The following is an 18,415-nucleotide window of genomic DNA, read 5'->3' as shown; positions in this document are numbered from 1 at the left end:
ATGTTTTCCACCAAGCTGAAAAATAAAATGTTATCTATATTTAGCCATTCTTGGTCTCTCCTCCCTTTTGTGTTTCTCGTGGTAGGTACAAACACTCTGCATGTTTGTCGGAAGGAAAATCTCTTGTTTTAATCTTTATCTTGTGTGCTTGCTTTCTTGTTTACTGCCTTTCTTGTGTCTTTAAGTAGAAATATAAGCTATTTTTTTTTATAAACAATTAGAGTTACACATGAAATGCCCTAGTGTAAGGTATGAATTTAGCTTATTGTCTGTATAGTTAACACTGCATTTTTGTCTTGTGAGGCTGCCCTTTCATTTTGGTGTCCTGTAGACCTATTTATGCTTCTGTAAAATCTAATTCAGTTCTGAATTATCAGCTACCAAACTCAGGAGAAGGTTTTGATTCTCCTGTGGATGCCATTCCGAAGACCAAGGATGGGTTAATTGATTGGTCACAGGTGAGTCAGATTCACTTCAAACTCTTTTTTTGAGTTTCTTGTACAGAGAAAATCAGATGATGCACAGTAACCATATGAAAATATCATGCTTGAATATTCTTTGGGAAATCATTATGTGTCATTTCAAATATATGGATATATTAATGGTTCAAGACGTTTTTGGTGTTAAAGATCGTGTTGATTTCTGTTTGTAAAAATTGTGATAAGTGTACTCATTATATTGGAAATAGTCATTGCAAGTATGCCATCCTGTTAGTTGCCGCTGATTTTTCTCCTCATTTCATTTCATGTGTAAGGACTTTTTTGGGAAGCCTGCATTCTTGACCGTCTCAGGCCAACTCAATGCTGAAACATATGCTACTGCCCTTTCTGATGTAAAAATTTTTTCAAACCCCAAACTGTATTAGTTTTACCAATTTGTATAGGAGCAGATTCTAATATTTCCTTCTATTATCACTTTGTCCAGGTGTATACATTTGGTCCAACATTTCGAGCAGAAAACTCGAACACTTCTAGGCACTTGGCTGAATTTTGGGTATGCACTCTTGGTTATTTCTGTTCCTTTTAATGTCTCTTCCTGTGTAGTTCCTCCTGTATATGTATTCTGTAACAGAATATCTTACAACTCTTCTCATTGCTCTAGATGATTGAGCCGGAACTTGCATTTGCTGATCTGAGTGATGACATGGCCTGTGCAACTGCCTATCTCCAGTACGTAGTATGTTACCCTTCATAACCATTGTAAATTCAACATTGTCTTCTGGAAAGCTCATGCATGTGGACATATGCCTCTATTAGTAACATATGCATGTGGAAAGCTCATACAGTTCTTGGGTGGGATCTTCATTGTCAGGACTTCTATTAGTAACATTTGCCTCTATTATGCTTGAAGGTAACGCATGTCCTTGAAAATTGCAAAGAAGACATGGATTTCTTCAATACTTGGATTGAGAAAGGAATCATTGATCGATTGAGTGTATGAATTAGTCATTGCTCTTTTGTATTTTCTTTCAACATACCTTCTCTCCCTCAAACTGCCCCTTCTACTCACTACCTTTTTTTAATATGTTCTTTACAAATATAATGATCCACCCTCACTTTTGCAAATATTTTTTCTACAATCAACAGGATGTGGCAGAAAGAGACTTTGTGCAGATGACTTATACTGATGCGATTGAACTTCTCTTAAAAACAAATAAGAAGTTTGAATTCCCGGTACAACTTATTATTCTTGCTCATTAAACCAGCACAATCATTGCAAATTCACTTTGACTGTGGTTTATATATATATATATTTTATAAGTAATGGTTTATATATATGTGTTTGTGTTTGTGTATGTTTGTGTGTATGCATGCATGTATAGTTTTGGTAAGCCATACACATGTAGTGGGGTGTTAAACATTTGACCTCACCCTCCATCTTATTATTGTTAGAGAAGAAAGTGTCATTTTAGCTATGCCTCTTCGTCCTTACATTGAGTCTATAGCAGAATGTCATTTTAAGAACTTTTAAAAATTTTCCTCTAGCTGTGTTTCTCATAGTAAACCTGATTTGATCAAAACCATGGGGTTTTGTTGCTTTTCTTTATGTTATAAGAAGTAACTTAGACATATCAAACTCAAATGTTTTCGTGTATTGTTTGTGCCTGAAAGCCATAGCATTATGTTGCCCTGAGTTTTCGAGGGTAGTCTTTAGTAGCAGGTGATTTGTTCCTTTTCTCCTGGAAATATTCGTTCCAATATTGCAACCATTCCCAATTCTGAGAAGTTCAAACTTTTTTTTTTGGGTGGAAGAGATTTATTAACAAACCTTTGAATGACGACAGAATTTAGGAGGAATTTTTTTATGGACTTATGCTTTCAAGTTTCTACCAAAGCTGTTATTCATGTTTTGGATCATATGCCCAAGTCTTGTAATAAGAGCTTGTTTTTTGAATTTAGGACTATGTGGTGACTGTGTGGTACTAAATAGCTTCACTGTTGGACTGTCGATTTCTAAACGATGGAAGCACCACCTCTCTCTACCACTCTAGATCTTGAACGGATCACTTGTTGCAGGATAAGTTGAACAATTTAATAAAAATAATAGGCAAACCCTGACATTTTTTGGGGATACATGAATCTTTTTAGCTGGATGAGTGAAAGGATAGTCCTCTGTTCAAGTGTTTTGTGCCAAACCATGTGTTTTTGTAAGATGTCTTATTAGGGCCGCTACTGCAATATTTTGTGTTATGTGGTTTTTACAATGATTTTATCCGCTGTCTACTAATGGAATCTTTTTAATGTAAAATCCTTCTTTTATTTTTCTCAATTGTAGGTGAAATGGGGATGTGATCTGCAGAGTGAGCATGAACGTTACATAACTGAAGAGGCATTTGGTGGATGCCCCGTTATAATCAGAGACTATCCTAAGGTATTAGTTCCCTTCACCTCTTTTTTTCATTCTTTCCTTATTGCCTAGAATAATAAAGAAAAACTTGTGCCGATGATTTGGCACTTTGAAGTTATTCAATATAACTTTTTTTAATAAGTAATTCCATGTAAAATTTCAGGAAATCAAAGCATTCTATATGCGGCAAAATGATGATGGGAGAACTGTTGCAGCAATGGATATGTTGGTTCCTCGGGTAATCTTTAGATTTTTCATTTCATATCTGCCTGCGCTGCTAACTAGTTAAGGCTGGGAAACTGGCAATTTATAAAAATTTATTTATGGTGCATGTGATATATTTACCAATAAAGATTTTTTTTTTTAATCTAGTGATTTTACAAACTCTATTCTAAACCGCCACTAATTATTAATGGATAATTGACAGATAGGAACTCCTATCCTGGGGTATTTAGTTTGTTAGAATGTATATGGACTCTATTTGACTGGAAGAAATTGCATAAATGATTCTATATAGATACTGGATTTTACAAATTTCTTTTTCAAGAATGTGGACGATGGTTTTGAGTGGGCTTTTGGCCAGATTTGGATAGCAATTGGATATTGTTGTGGGATGAGATTACTGGTTTATGTAGTTCGTGGGACGTGCCTTGGTGTATTGGAGGGGATTTCAACATCACATTGTTTCCGAGCGAGAGATCGGGGGAATCTCATCTATGTCTGACCATGGTGGAGTTCTCTGACTTTATTTTTTATTTGGATCTCCTATTTGCCCCTTGTTGGGAGTGCTTTCCTATGGTCTAACAATCGGGTTTGGGTGAGATTTTATAGATTTCTTATATCTCCTTCTTGGGAGACATTTTTTGGAGTTGTGTCAAGAGATTGCTTGGGTATGTACGGACCACTTCCCCATCATGATAAATTGTGAGGGTATTTAGGGGGCTGCAGGTATTTTAAGTTTGAAAATATGTTGTTAAAAGCTTATGGATTCCTGGAAAAGGTGAGGCAATGGTGGTCATTTTATCAATTTAGTGGCACTCCAGGCTTTATATTGGCTGTTAAACTCAAAACCTTGAAGAATGAATTGAAGAAGTGGAACGTGGAATTTTTGGGAACTTAGATAGTGTGAAGAATTCCCTTCTTGAGGAATTATAGGGGATGGAGGGTTGGGAGGAGAATGGGGCTCTCTTTTGGATGACAACTTGGTGTGGAAAAGCATTGTGGCTGCTGAACATGAGAAGATGATCTCATGGAGGCCAAAAAGTCTCGGGCTCTTTGGCTGAAAGGCCAAAATCTCAGTCTTTCCAACAGTTTAGTTTTTGAGTCTATTAATATTTTCAGTGCAAGCTGGGGTTGGAAAGACTGTTTGAAGATGGCGAGGTCCATCACGTGACTAGAGGGATGGCTAAAGATAAAGCTCCTAGACCGGATGGTCTCTTTACGGCCTTTTTCAAGGATTTTTGGAACTGGATGCTCTCTCCATGAATTTTATCCTTCCAAGAAATTTAAAAAAATTCTTAATACAACTTTCATTGCATTTGTCCCAAAGAAGGCCGAGGCCTTCAATTGAGTGATTATTACCCCATTAGCCTTGTGAAGGGGGTTTATAAGATCATATCAAAGGTCCCAGCCAATTGTATGAGTATGGTCATGGAGAAGATGATTTCAAAGCATCAAAATGCCTTTGTTAAGGGAAGACAAAAACTAGACTCGGTGCTCAATGCCAATGATTGTTTGGAGAGGAGAATCAAAGTTGGTGTTCTAGGCATCTTATGCAAGTTGGATAATGGAGAAAGCTTACGACCATGTGAATTGGGTATTGTTATTTTATTTTCTTGGGAGCTATGGGCTTGGGGTTGGCATATGTGGATCTAGCATTGTGTGACCATTGTCCGTCTCTTAGTTTTGGTGAATGGCTCCCCAATTGGTTTCTTTAACAGCTCGCGTGGATTGAGACAAGGGGATTTGTAGTTTCCTTCCCTCTTTGTTATTGTTATAGATGCGGAAGCCGCTGTTGAGGAAGTTTTTTCTATTAGGATTCTCATTGGGATTTACCAACAGTTTTGCAATGTCTCCCATCTTTTTGCTGATGAAACCTTGCTATTTTGTGAGACAAACCATGGCCATGTGAAATCATCGGTACTTTTGGAGTCTCTCTCTATACGCGTGCAAAACAACAAAGCCACTGCTCGTTAAAGGCCCTCTTGCTTTGTCTTGAAGCTGTCTCCGGCCTTAAGGTGCACCTCGAGAAGGTTGAGATGGTCTCAGTGAGTGTAGTGCCTAATACTAGATGTTTGGCAAGTGTTTTGGGTTGTAAGGTAGCTACATTGCCCATGAAAATACCTGAGTCTTGGTACTTGTGAAGATTGAGAGGAAGCTGGCAGGGTGAAGGATATATTAGTTGAAAGGGGGAAGAATCACTCTTATTAAAAGCACTCTTTTAACCTTCCTGCACATTTTCTATCTTTGTTTCCTTGCCCTGCAAATGTGGCTAATCGGATATAGAAGATTTTCAAGCTGTCTTATGGGGAGGAATTGGGAAGAAGGCCAAGTTCCACATGGTTAGTTGGGATAAGGTTTGCTCTCCAATTTCTAGTGGAGGGTTGGGGGTTCGGAGTTTGAGGGTCTTTAATAAGGGTCTTCTTGGGAAATGGTCATGGCGGGAAATTCTAACAATAATAATATTAAAATATAATATTTTTAACAATATTTTATTTAACTTTCGTCTAAAATCATCCCATCTCATCTCACTATCCAAACAACACCTTAATTGTACTTAAAAGAAGTATTTGCTTCAAAAGATTTCAGTTAAAAAAAAGACATTACCTGTAACACCCCATTCCCGTACGCTAGGAGTGTCACGTACTTTTCATAAAAATAAAATCCGGCAAGAGATCTTAAATTTCATAAATGAAATCAACAATTTATTTTGTAGAATAGGTCTAATAAAAAGTCTTCCAAAAACATTACATGAAATAAACTGAACGAAACTCATGTCGTAAAAACATGTTTTATTTTAGAAAGTCTGAACAAAAATTTAATGCTCCTTCTACTCCTGGCCTGCCTGCTTGTATTCATCATCATCACCTGGGTGGTTTAAAATTTGAAAATAAACAAAAATGAGTCGAAGACTCAGTAAGAAATCCATCACAACGTAAACATACTAAATATAAGGTTTTCATAAAAACTTTTATGCTGAGAGTTTAAAATCCTGACTATTCATACTGATGCTTGTGCTATGCATGACTGTTTAACTGAATTAACTGACTGATTAATCTGACTGATCTGATTTATCTGACTGGCCAACACACTTAACCCTGCGTGCGAGGTTGTGCACCGGCCCCACATCCCATGGTAGCAAGGGGAGCCGCTGATAGTATTCTAGCATACTATGGTGGACCACAACTGAGTTCATGGCTTGCACATCCACCCTGAAACTAAACTGCATTGGTACCATGCATCTGAATGGCCATCTTATTAACTGATCTTATCTTATCTTTCACTTGAAATTAAGATGGCTTACGTGTCTTATACACATGAGATGCATGACATATTACATATATAATCATAATTTCTGAATTTAAACATGATGCGGAATGACAAAATAGTATGCTATGCTGGATGACATGTTTGCTGTATATGATATGAGTGGTGCATAATTAATTGGCTGGAAATGAACTGGCTTGAATACTAATTATCTATAAAATGAACTGTGATGATCATAAACTTGTGATCAAATTACTTACCTCACTGCGTGTTTTCTTGAATAACACTTCGTAACTTGAGACCTATACGAAATAATAACTATCACTAAATTGGTTTGGAAACACGTACTAATATCTTAATTAAATTTACAATCTAAAAGATAGTGTTAACAATTCAATAAATCCTAGTATCTAAATTACTAAAAATACTAATTTATAATTTAGATGAATACTCGAACTATTTTTAAAATAATTCATAAAACTTAAATTCTTAAACTAAGTTTTATTTCTTAACATAATTATTAAATCTTATAAGAAACCTAATAAATTCTATTAAATATTCTTAACATCACAATTTTATTAAATTCTTAACATAATAATTTTATTAAATTCTACTACATAGACAAATGAATATTAACAAAATACTAGCAAAACATCCTTATAAAATAACCTTTGACTACTATATTTATTTAAGAAAATTGACTTTTAAAAAAATGTAAAGCCCAATAAAATTAATAAACTGCTAATAAAATAAAATCAAATACAAATTAAAATACAAGTTCATTTAAAATAATTAGAATAATTTCTGTAAAAACATACTACCTGGCCCATAACATAATACTGTACTACATGAGCCCAACAAAAATGAGCTCAACACACGTGCAAGGCCTAGGGCCCAAGGCCCATCAAAACTCACGGATTTCTGCTGAAACCGAAAACACATGGGCTGAAACCGAAAACACAAGGAAATAGAGAGTTCGAGAGAGGGAGAGAGGTTTTGTGATGGAGCTTACCGAGAGAGGTCTGAGTGTGACGGCGGCTCCGGGTGGCTGGGAGTGACCGGCGACGCGACTGGGAGTTCCTATGGTGGTGCGGCACCGAGTGAGGGAGAGAGAAAGAGAGTTTGGAGAGAAAAACTGTGCTAACCGAGAATTACCGAAACCACAACAAAGGCTGGCGGCGGTCGAGGTCTTACTGGAAGGGAGTGGGTGCGCTGGGGCTGAGCTGGTCGGCAGTTTCTGGTTCCACGGGTGGTGCTCCGACGTCCTATGGTGGTCGGCGGCGGTTGGGAAGAACCTAAGGCTTAAACGGCAGTGTTTTGGTACTCTGGGTATTTCAGAAGCAGATGATTTGGAGTGGCTCACGAGTTACTCCTCTCATACGAGGTAAGTGATATTTATAAGTGTAGAAGATAGAGAAATAAAAGGAAATCTTAGAGGAGTAGAGATGTGCATGTGACTGAGAGTGTAGACGTGCGGAGTGGAAATCGTTACTTACTAATAGAGTCGGTTTCCACTAGAATTTAAATTTACTAAGCTAGGGATAAGGCTGAAAATAAGGTTAGGATTTCAAATTCGACAGAAAGTGGGATGAAACCTACGGGTTGGTGGTTTAAAGTGTTTAACTAAGAGGCTAAAACCAATAGATAAGGTTTGGTGGAGATAGAGAAAATAAACTTTAAATTTCAAACCAAACCTAGTGAACGTAAATCTGATGTAATATAGAAATCATTATTAAAAACAAACTCTAGCAATTTTAAATAAAATCATAAAAGTAATTATATAAAAAAATATAAAGTAAATATAAATTCTGATAAAACTATAATCATAATAATAATAATAGAAAAAAACTTTTACTAGGAAATTTACTAATGTACCCTAAAACCAAAACTAGTATTTTACAATTCTTCCCCCCTAAAAGAAAATCTCGTCCTCGAGATGGAACGTACCTCGTTTTAAATACGTCGGGGTATTTCTCTCTCATGTCTTCTTCGTGTTCCCAAGTGGCTTATTTCTCGCTGTGGTGACTCCAAAGCACTTTGACCATTTGAATAGTTCTGTGTCGCAACACTTGGGCCTTCTGTGCTAAAATTCTCACTGGAAATTCTTCATAGCTGAGTTCGTCTCGAATTTCAAGAGGCTCATACTCCAAAACATGTGTAGGATCCGAGGCATACTTCCGTAGCATAGAGACATGAAACACGTTGTGTACTGCCGACAAGTGAGGTGGAAGTGCTAGTCTGTACGCTGCAGCACCAATTCTTTCTACGATCTCAAAGGGGCCTATGTACCTCGGGCTTAGCTTCCCCTTTTTACCAAAACGCATTATCCCTTTCATCGGTGCAACCTTCAAGAGTACTTTATCTTCTACATCGAATTCTAATTCTCGACATTGCTGGTTTGCATATTTCTTCTGTCGCTCTTGTGCTGTGGCGAGCTTCTTTCTAATAATTGATATTTTCTCACACATGTCTTGTATAATTTCTTGCCCCAAAATCCTCCGCTCTCCTACTTCATCCCAGTAGAGGGGCGACCTGCATTTACGTCCATAGAGAACTCCATACGGCGCTGCCTGAATACTCTCCTGGTAACTGTTATTATATGCGAACTCAATAATGGGTAGATACTTAATCCAACTACCTTAAATTCCATCGCGCACGCTCTAAGCATATCTTCCAGGATCTGAATTGTCCTCTCTGATTGACCATCTGTCTGAGGATGAAATGTTGTGCTATAAGTCAGTTGAGTTTCCAACTCCTTCTGTACCTTCCTCCAGAAAACTGAAGTGAAACGGGTATCTCTGTCAAAGATGATCTTAGATGGTATCCCATGTAATCTGACAATCTCTCTAACATACAATTCCGCAAGTCTATCCACGGAGTACGTCATCTGAATAGGAATAAAATGGGCTGATTTTGATAGTCGATCAACAATCACCCATGCTGCATCTTGGCCTCCTAGCGCTTTCGGGAATCCTGAAACGAAATCCATTCCGATCTCATCCCAGGTCCACACTGGTATAGGGAGTGGCTGAAGTGTACCTGAGGGTCTCTGATGCTCTGCCTTGACTTGTTGACATGTCAGACACTATGCTACATATGTCACTATCTCTCGTTTCATCCCACTCCACCAATAGTGTTGTTTTAGATCCCGATACATCTTGGTACTTCCTGGATGAACTGTGTAGAGTGAACGATGAGCTTCTCTCAACATCAAATCTTTGATTACTCTATCATTGGGTACACATAATCTTCCCCTAAATCTCAGAGTGCCATCATCTGACACTAGAAAATCAGGTCTCTTACCCTCTGCTACTTTTTCTTTAATCTTCATCAATTCTGTATCACTTGCTTGGGCGACCTTAATTTGATCTATCAATGTTGAACCTAGTGTCAAACTATTCATCTTAGCTTGAGTGTCCTGAATTACCTCAATGCCAGCTCGCTCCATGTCCAGTAGAATATGCTTCTGAGGAGTGAAAATCGTAGCCAGGATGCTAGAGGATGACTTCCGACTAAGTGCATCTGCTACGACGTTTGCTTTACCAAGTTGGTAGTTAATATTGCAGTCATAGTCCTTCAGAAGTTCCAACCATCTCCGTTGTCTCATATTCAATTCTTTCTGTGTGAAAAAAATATTTCAGACTATTATGATCGGTGTAAATCTCGCCCTTTTCACCATAAAGATAATGTCTCCATATCTTCAAGGCAAAAACAACTGCTGCAAGTTCCAGATCATGGGTTGGGTAATTCTGCTCATAACACTTTAGTTGTCGGGAAGCGTATGAAATAACTTTCCCATTCTGCATTAAGACACAACCTAAACCCTTAGTGAAGCATCGCTGTAAATAACAAATCCTCCATCTCCCGAAGGAACTGTAAGAACTGGTGCCGTCACTAATCTTTTCTTCAATTCTTGGAAGTTGTCCTCACACTCACCTGTCCATAGGAACTTCTCATCCTTTCTTGTCAACTTTGTCATCGGAGCTGCTATACTTGAAAATCCTTCTATAAATCTTCTATAGTAGCCAGCGAGGCCTAAGAAACTTCGTACCTCACTGACATTACTAGGCTTTGCCCATTTTACCACTGCCTCAACCTTTGCAGGGTCCACTGAAATTCCTTTTGCTGATACCACGTGTCCCAATTCTTCCAATCAATGGTTAGCGGCCAATTTATGGCGCCTAGAGTTCCACAGGCCGGTTGTACCTTGGAGCAATTTTCCCGCCAGCATCCCCCTACTTTCGATGGCAGATTGAATTCCTTGGATGCGGAAAGCTGGATTGAGCGTATGGAGCAGATTTTCGAAGCGCTCTACTGCACGGATGATCAGAAGGTGAAATATGCCACTTACCATTTGACTGACATGGCAAACAAGTGGTGGAAGTCGACTCGGGCTTTGGTGCAGCTGGAATTAGGGGAAACAGTCCCCATTACTTGGGAACATTTCAAGAGAATCTTTCTAGATCACTTTTTCCCATGGACCCTTGGGGAGTCGAGAGCTCGTGAATTTATGGACCTCACTCAAGGAACGATGACGGTAGCACAGTATGCTACGAAATTCATGGAGCTTTTCCGTTTCGCCAGTTACTTAATTCCAGATGAGGAAATGAAAGCTGAAAAATTTGAGCGTGGTCTGGATCGTAGGATTCGAGAACGTGTGCGTACTCTCAGGATTCGGAGTTTCACGGAGCTAGTCACCAGAGCTACCATTGCTGAAGAAGACCTCCAAGAAAGCTTTGAGTACAACAACCAAGGGAAGCGCCAGCAACAACAACAACTCCAAACAGCGTCGCATAAGGACAAGAGGCCTCACATCGAGAATCGTCAAGAGCAACCACCAGCAGGGCAAACTTACCCCACGTGTGCAACATGTGGGAAACAACATTTGTGAAAGTGTATGTATGGCCAGAACGTGTGTTTTAAGTGCGGGAAGCCAAATCATCTAGCTCGGGACTGTCCAATTAAGAAACCTGGGGAACCAGGTAGGAGCGGAGGACAGAAGATGCAAGCTACGGCAAGAGTATATACCCTCACACCTGTTGACGCTGAAGCGTCAAATGATGTAGTCACAGGTACCTTTCGTTATCCTAAATTTAAATGTGTCTTTTGTACAATGAATAAATCATATGATTCTGATAGCTCTAAGTTATGACATTCATATAGACACATTATCGTTGTTTTCACGTCATGCCTCCATTTTATTCGACTCTGGTGCTACTCATTCTTTCATTTCAAATCATTATGTGCCTTTGACTGAGATGATACCTGAACCACTAGAACCTAGTATGTCTGTTGCTACGCCCTCGGGAGAGTATATTATTTGTGATTCTGTGCTATTTGGATGTCCGATAGAGATTCAAGGGAGAATTCTACCTGCGGACTTGATCGTGTTTAATATGTTCGGATTTGACGTGATTCTGGGAATGGATTGGTTATCCCAGAACCATGCCTGTGTGGATTGCTTTAATAAGAGAGTAGTCTTTAAATCCACAGATGAGGAGGAGTTTAGTTTTCAGTCAGTACGAGGAAGTTCTCCTCCTCGTGTAATCTCAGCTTTGCAGGCCACCCGACTTTTGAGACAAGGGTGCACGGGATTTCTAGCAAGTTTGGTCTTACCACCAGAAGATAGACTCAAGATTGAAGACATAAGCGTGGTTAGAGATTTTAAAGACGTATTTCCTGAAGATCTTCCAGGGTTACCCCTGGATAGAGAAGTTATGTTCGCTATTGATCTCATTCCGGGAACGGCTCCTATATCTAAAGCACCCTACCGCATGGCTCCAGTTGAGTTAAGGGAACTCAAGGATCAATTGCGAGAGTTACTAGAAAAATGTTTCATACGCCCCAGTGTTTCTCTATAGGGTGCTCCAGTACTTTTCGTGAAGAAGGATGGGTCTATGCATTTATGTATTGACTACAGGGAGTTGAATAAAGTAACTATCAAGAACAGATACCCTCTACCCCGGATTGATGACTTATTTGATCAACTTCAGGGAGCCCAAGTCTTTTCTAAGATAGATTTGCGATCCGGATATCACCAGTTGAAAGTTAAGGAGACAGATGTGCAGAAGACAGCCTTCCGGACACGGTATGGACATTATGAATTCCTTGTTATGCCGTTTGGTCTAACTAATGCCCCCGTAGCTTTCATGGATCTTATGAATAGGGTATTTAAGGATTATCTGGACCAGTTTGTGATAGTTTTTATCGATGATATTCTCATTTATTCTCCCTTCCCGTAGGCTAGAAATCCTGTGCACCCTTGTCTCAAAAGTCGGGTGGCCTGCAAAGCTGAGATTACACGAGGAGGGGAACTTCCTCGTACTGACTGAAAACTAAACTTCTCCCCATTTGTGGATTTAAAGACTTATCTCTTATTAAAGCAATCCACACAGGCATGGTTCTGGGATAACCAATCCATTCCCAGAATCACGTCAAATCCAGACATATTAAATACGATCAAGTCCGTAGGTAAAATTCTCTCTTGAATCTCTATCGGACATCCAAATAGCATAGAATCACAAATAATATACTCTCCCGAGGGCGTAGCAACAGACATGCTAGGTTCTAGTGGTTCAGGTATCATCTCAGTCAAAGGCGCAAAATGATTTGAAATGAAAGAATGAGTAGCACCAGAGTCGAATAAAATGGAGGCATGACGTGAAAACAACGATAATGTGCCTATATGAATGTCATAACAACTTAGAGCTATCAGGATCATATGATTTATTCATTGTACAAAAGACACATTTAAAGTTAGGATAACGAAAGGTACCTGTGACTACATCATTTGACGCTTCAGCATCAACAGGTGTGAGGGTATATACTCTTGCCGTAGCTTGCATCTTCTGTCCTCCGCTCCTACCTGGTTCCCCAGGTTTCTTAATTGGACAGTCCCGAGCTAGATGATTTGGCTTCCCGCACTTGAAACACACGTTCTGGCCATACATACACTTTCCCAAATGTCGTTTCCCACATGTTGCACACGTGGGGTAAGTTTGCCCTGCTGGTGGTTGCCCTTGACGATTCTCGATGTGAGGCCTCTTGTCCTTATGCGACGCTGTTTGGAGTTGTTGCTGTTGCTGGCGCTTCCCTTGGTTGTTGTACTCAAAGCTTTCTTGGAGGTCTTCTTCAGCAATGGTAGCTCGGGTGACTAGCTCCGTGAAACTCTGAATCCTGAGAGTACGCGCACGTTCTCGAATCCTACGATCCAGACCATGCTCAAATTTTTCAGCTTTCTTTTCCTCATCTGGAATTAAGTAACTAGCGAAACGGGAAAACTCTATGAATTTCGTAGCATACTGTGCTACCGTCATCGTTCCTTGAGTGAGGTCCATAAATTCGCGAGCTCTCGACTCCCCAAGGGTCCATGGGAAAAAGTGATCTAGAAAGATTCTCTTGAAATGTTCCCAAGTAATGGGGACTGCTTCCCCTAATTCCAGCTGCACCAAAGCCCGAGTCGACTTCCACCACTTGTTTGCCATGTCAGTCAAATGGTAAGTGGCATATTTCACCTTCTGATCATCCGTGCAGTAGAGCGCTTCGAAAATCTGCTCCATACGCTCAATCCAGCTTTTCGCATCCAAGGAATTCAATCTGCCATCGAAAGTAGGGGGATGCTGGCGGGAAAATTGCTCCAAGGTACAACCGGCTTGTGGAGCTCTAGGCGCCATAAATTGGCCGCTAACCATTGATTGGAAGAATTGGGTAGCAGTAGCGACAAGAGGGTTTGGAGTATCATTCTGATTAGATCCAGAGGATCCCTCTCGATTTGGGTGATTTCTAGTGCCGGGGGCCATAATCTACGTCAAAATGTCCTAGTAACAATTATCTAGTATTTGATAAGAATGCAAGAATAATGACAATAAAACAACTACAATGATGGTTCTAACTAGTAAAACTATAAAATGTTCAACCCTAAATAAAACAAACCTTGATTACTCGCGAGCAGGCTAGGAGCATTTTAGATAATTTAACCTTTCTTTAAAAAATTTTTAAAAAAAATTTCTTTTTAAAGTCTACAGGTCTCGACCTGTCTCTGATACCAAATTGTAACACCCCCTTTCCGTAGGCTAGGAGTGTCACTACTTTTCATAAAAATAAAATCCGGCAAGAGATCTCAAATTTTATAAATGAAATCAGCAATTTATTTTGTAGAATAGGTCTAATAAAAAGTCTTCCAAAAACATTAAATGAAATAAACTGACGAAACTCATGTCATAAAAACATGTTTTATTTTAGAAAGTCTGAACAAAAATTTAATGCTCCTACTCATGGCCTGCCTACTCGTATTCATCATCATCACTTGGGTGGTTTAAAACATGAAAATAAACAAAAATGAGTCTGCAAGAAATCCATCACAACGTAAACATACTAAATTTAAGGTTTTTATAAAAACTTTTATGCTGAGAGTTTAAAATCCTGACTATTCATACTGATGCTTGTGCTATGCATGACTGTTTAACTGAATTAACTGCCTGATTAATCTGACTGATCTGATTTATCTGACTGGCCAACACACTTAACCCTGTGTGTGAGGTTGTGCACCGGCCCCACATCCCGCGGCCGCAAGGGGAGCCGCTGATAGTATTCTGGCATACTATGGTGGACCACGATTGAGTTCATGGCTTGCACATCCATCCTGAAACTGAACTGCATTGGTACCATGCATCTGAATGACCATCTTATTAACTGATCTTATCTTATCTTTCACTTGAAATTAAGATGGCTTACGTGTCTTATACACATGAGATGCATGACATATTACATACATAATCATAATTTCTGAAATTTAAACATGATGCGGAATGACAAAATAGTATGTTATGCTGGATGACATGTTTGCTGCATATGACATGAGTGGTGCATAAATAATTGGCTGGAACTGAGCTGTCTTGAATACTAATTATCTATAAACTGAACTGTGATGATCCTAAACTTGTGATCAAATTACTTACCTCATTGCGTGTTTTCTTGAATAACACTTCGTAACTTGAGACTATACGAAATAATAACTATCACTAAATTGGTTTGGAAACACGTACTAATATCTTAATTAAATTTACAATCTAAAAGATAGTGTTAACAATTCAGTAAATCCTAGTATCTGAATTACTAAAAATACTAATTTATAATTTAGATGAATACTCGAACTATTTTTAAAATAATTCATAAAACTTAAATTCTTAAACTAAGTTTTATTTCTTAACATAATTATTAAATCTTATAAGAAACCTAATAAATTCTATTAAATATTCTTAACATCACAATTTTATTAAATTCTTAACATAATAATTTTATTAAATTCTACTACATAGACAAATGAATATTAACAAAATACTCGCAAAACATCCTTATAAAATAACCTTTGACTACTATATTTATTTAAGAAAATTGACTTTTAAAAAAATGTAAAGCCCAATAAAATTAATAAATTGCTAATAAAATAAAATCAAATACAAATTAAAATACAAGTTCATTTAAAATAATTAGAATAATTTCTGTAAAAACATACAACCTGGCCCATAACATAATACTGTACTACATGAGCCCAACAAAAATGAGCTCAACACACGTGCAAGGCCTAGGGCCCAAGGCCCATCAAAACTCACGGGTTTCTGCTGAAACCGAAAACACACGGGCTGAAACCGAAAACACAAGGAAACAGAGAGGGAGAGAGAGGGAGAGAGGTTCTGCGATGGAGCTTACCGAGAGAGGTCTGAGTGGGACGGCGGCTCCTGGTGGCTGGGAGTGACCGGCGACGCGACTGGGAGTTCCTATGGTGGTGCGGCACCGAGTGAGGGAGAGAGAAAGAGAGTTTAGAGAGAAAAATTGTGCTAACCGAGAACTTCTGAAACCAAAACAAAGGCTGGCGGCGGTCGAGGTCTTACCGGAAGGGAGTGGGTGCGCTGGGGCTGAGTTGGTCGGCAGTTTCTTGTTCCATGGGTGGTGCTCCGTCGTCCTATGGTGGTCGGCGGCGGTTGGGAAGAACCTAAGGCTTAAACGGCAGTGTTTTGGTACTCTGGGTATTTCAGAAGCAGATGATTTGGAGTGGCTCACGAGTTACTCTTCTCGTACGAGGTAAGTGATATTTATAAGTGTAGAAGATAGAGAAATAAAAGGAAATCTTAGAGGAGTAGAGATGTGCATGTGACTGAGAGTGTAGACGTGCGGAGTGGAAATCATTACTCACTAACAGAGTCGGTTTCCACTAGAATTTAAATTTACTAAGCTAGGGATAATAAGGCTGAAAATAAGGTTAGGATTTCAAATTCGACAGAAAGTGGGATGAAACCTACGGGTTGGTGGTTTAAAGTGTTTAACTAAGAGGCTAAAATCAATAGATAAGGTTCGGTGGAGATAGAGAAAATAAACTTTAAATTTCAAACCAAACCTAGTGAACGTAAATCTGATGCAATATAGAAATCATTATTAAAAACAAACTCTAGCAATTTTAAATATAATCATAAAAGTAATTATATAAAAAAATATAAAGTAAATATAAATTCTGATAAAACTATAATCATAATAATAATAATAGGAAAAAACTTTTACTAGGAAATTTACTGATGTACCCTAAAACCAAAACTAGTATGTTACATTACCACAGAAAGTTTATCAAGGTGAAAACGGCTATTTAGAGGTGTATTGATTATTATTGTTTCCAACTTTACAAGTCTCCATCAACGTGATGGATAATTAATTTTACGGGGTAGTAGATGCTAAATTGGAGTCCATCAAACTATGAAAGTAAGAGAAACGACTGTAAAACTAAAATCTCAATAATGCTTCTGGTATACAACAAGCTAGGCAAGTAGATGATAACTAGGTGAGGCATGCCCTTGTGATTCCATGTAGCAATTAATATTTTATTTTCTACCATCAGTATTGACAGGTGAAATTTAGTGAATTAGCTTATTGCAAGCCTTGTCTTGGACACCCTTACATAAGAATTTTAATGCTATTGCAAACCTTTGTCAGGTAGGTGAGCTTATTGGTGGTAGCCAAAGAGAAGAAAGGCTTGAATATCTGGAAGCTCGTTTAGATGACTTAAAGCTGAATAAAGACAGCTACTGGTGGTATCTTGATTTGCGTCGTTATGGTTCAGGTCAGGATTTGCTTTCTTTAAAATAAAGAGAAATCCTTAATTTGGTCATTTCTGAGAAAGGTGGACTTGCTTATAAACTATTTATGACTTATTTGGTTATACATACATCAGTTAAATTTATAATATATAGTAATTACATTGTAAGGTTGGTATGTTAAGATCTTAATTGCATATTAAAAAAAAAAAAAGTTAAGATATGAATTGGAAATGGGGTTTGCTGCTGATGGTAGGTCTACAACCAGATTGTTGCCATTAGTGCAGTTTGCATACTTAATTATTGTCTGGTAATGAATTAGTTTGAGGAGCTCATGATTTGGGAAGTGATAACAGTTAGGAAAGCATGTCTGGTTGGTTGCAAACTTGCAGTAGAAAACTTAAGAGAGGATGTGCGTGTTTATTCACTGGAATTTTTTCACTTCACTCTAGACCTTTATCTTAAGTTAGTCCGGATGTGCAGCTGCATTTTCATTTAGGCCCTTTTTGGGAGTTCATGGGCTAGCAATCTCAGCTCTGACAGCTATGGCTTAGAGTTGTAACCATACTGAATCCCAATATACTCTGGAAAAAACAAAATGTATACTTCGCCAGTTGTTTAGTAACATGAGAGTAATGGTTCTATGCATTGTTAGTTAAAATCTATGATTTATAATTTTTATTTTTATATCGTTTTGTTGAATGCCAGTTCCTCATGCGGGATTTGGGTTGGGCTTTGAAAGGCTTGTGCAATTTGCTACTGGAATAGAGAATATAAGAGATGCAATCCCTTTCCCTAGGACACCTGGTTCCGCTGAGTTTTAATGGCAAAACTGCTTCTTTTTCTTTGTATTTTATGTACGTCAATTTTTTGAACTATGTAGGGGTGGACTGGACTATAAACAATATCTTAAAGATTTCCACCCCCTTCTGTCAACAGTTATTTAATTTCATTTTTGGTATTCTCTTTAACATTTCGTTTTTTATATTTGCACTGCCTTT

At 38.4% G+C, this 18,415-nt stretch overlaps 1 protein-coding gene across 1 annotated transcript in view; it reads left to right on the top strand.

Moving 5' to 3' along the window:
- The window catches only part of LOC121234461 (asparagine--tRNA ligase, chloroplastic/mitochondrial), a 28,954-nt gene extending 10,569 nt beyond the window's left edge, over positions 1–18,385 (top strand). The window contains exons 6-15 of the mRNA XM_041130401.1: positions 378–458; positions 755–832; positions 925–993; positions 1,102–1,176; positions 1,351–1,434; positions 1,587–1,673; positions 2,776–2,871; positions 3,011–3,085; positions 17,314–17,440; positions 18,123–18,385. Coding sequence (XP_040986335.1) covers positions 378–458; positions 755–832; positions 925–993; positions 1,102–1,176; positions 1,351–1,434; positions 1,587–1,673; positions 2,776–2,871; positions 3,011–3,085; positions 17,314–17,440; positions 18,123–18,238 — 888 coding nt within the window. The 3' untranslated portion in view covers positions 18,239–18,385. The remainder of the gene's footprint in view (positions 1–377; positions 459–754; positions 833–924; positions 994–1,101; positions 1,177–1,350; positions 1,435–1,586; positions 1,674–2,775; positions 2,872–3,010; positions 3,086–17,313; positions 17,441–18,122) is intronic.
- The last annotated feature ends 30 nt before the right edge of the window (positions 18,386–18,415 follow it).

The sequence above is a fragment of the Juglans microcarpa x Juglans regia genome, chromosome 6D (assembly GCF_004785595.1).
Source record: "Juglans microcarpa x Juglans regia isolate MS1-56 chromosome 6D, Jm3101_v1.0, whole genome shotgun sequence".
Lineage (NCBI taxonomy): Eukaryota > Viridiplantae > Streptophyta > Magnoliopsida > Fagales > Juglandaceae > Juglans > Juglans microcarpa x Juglans regia.
This window is presented reverse-complemented; position numbering and strand designations above follow the sequence as displayed.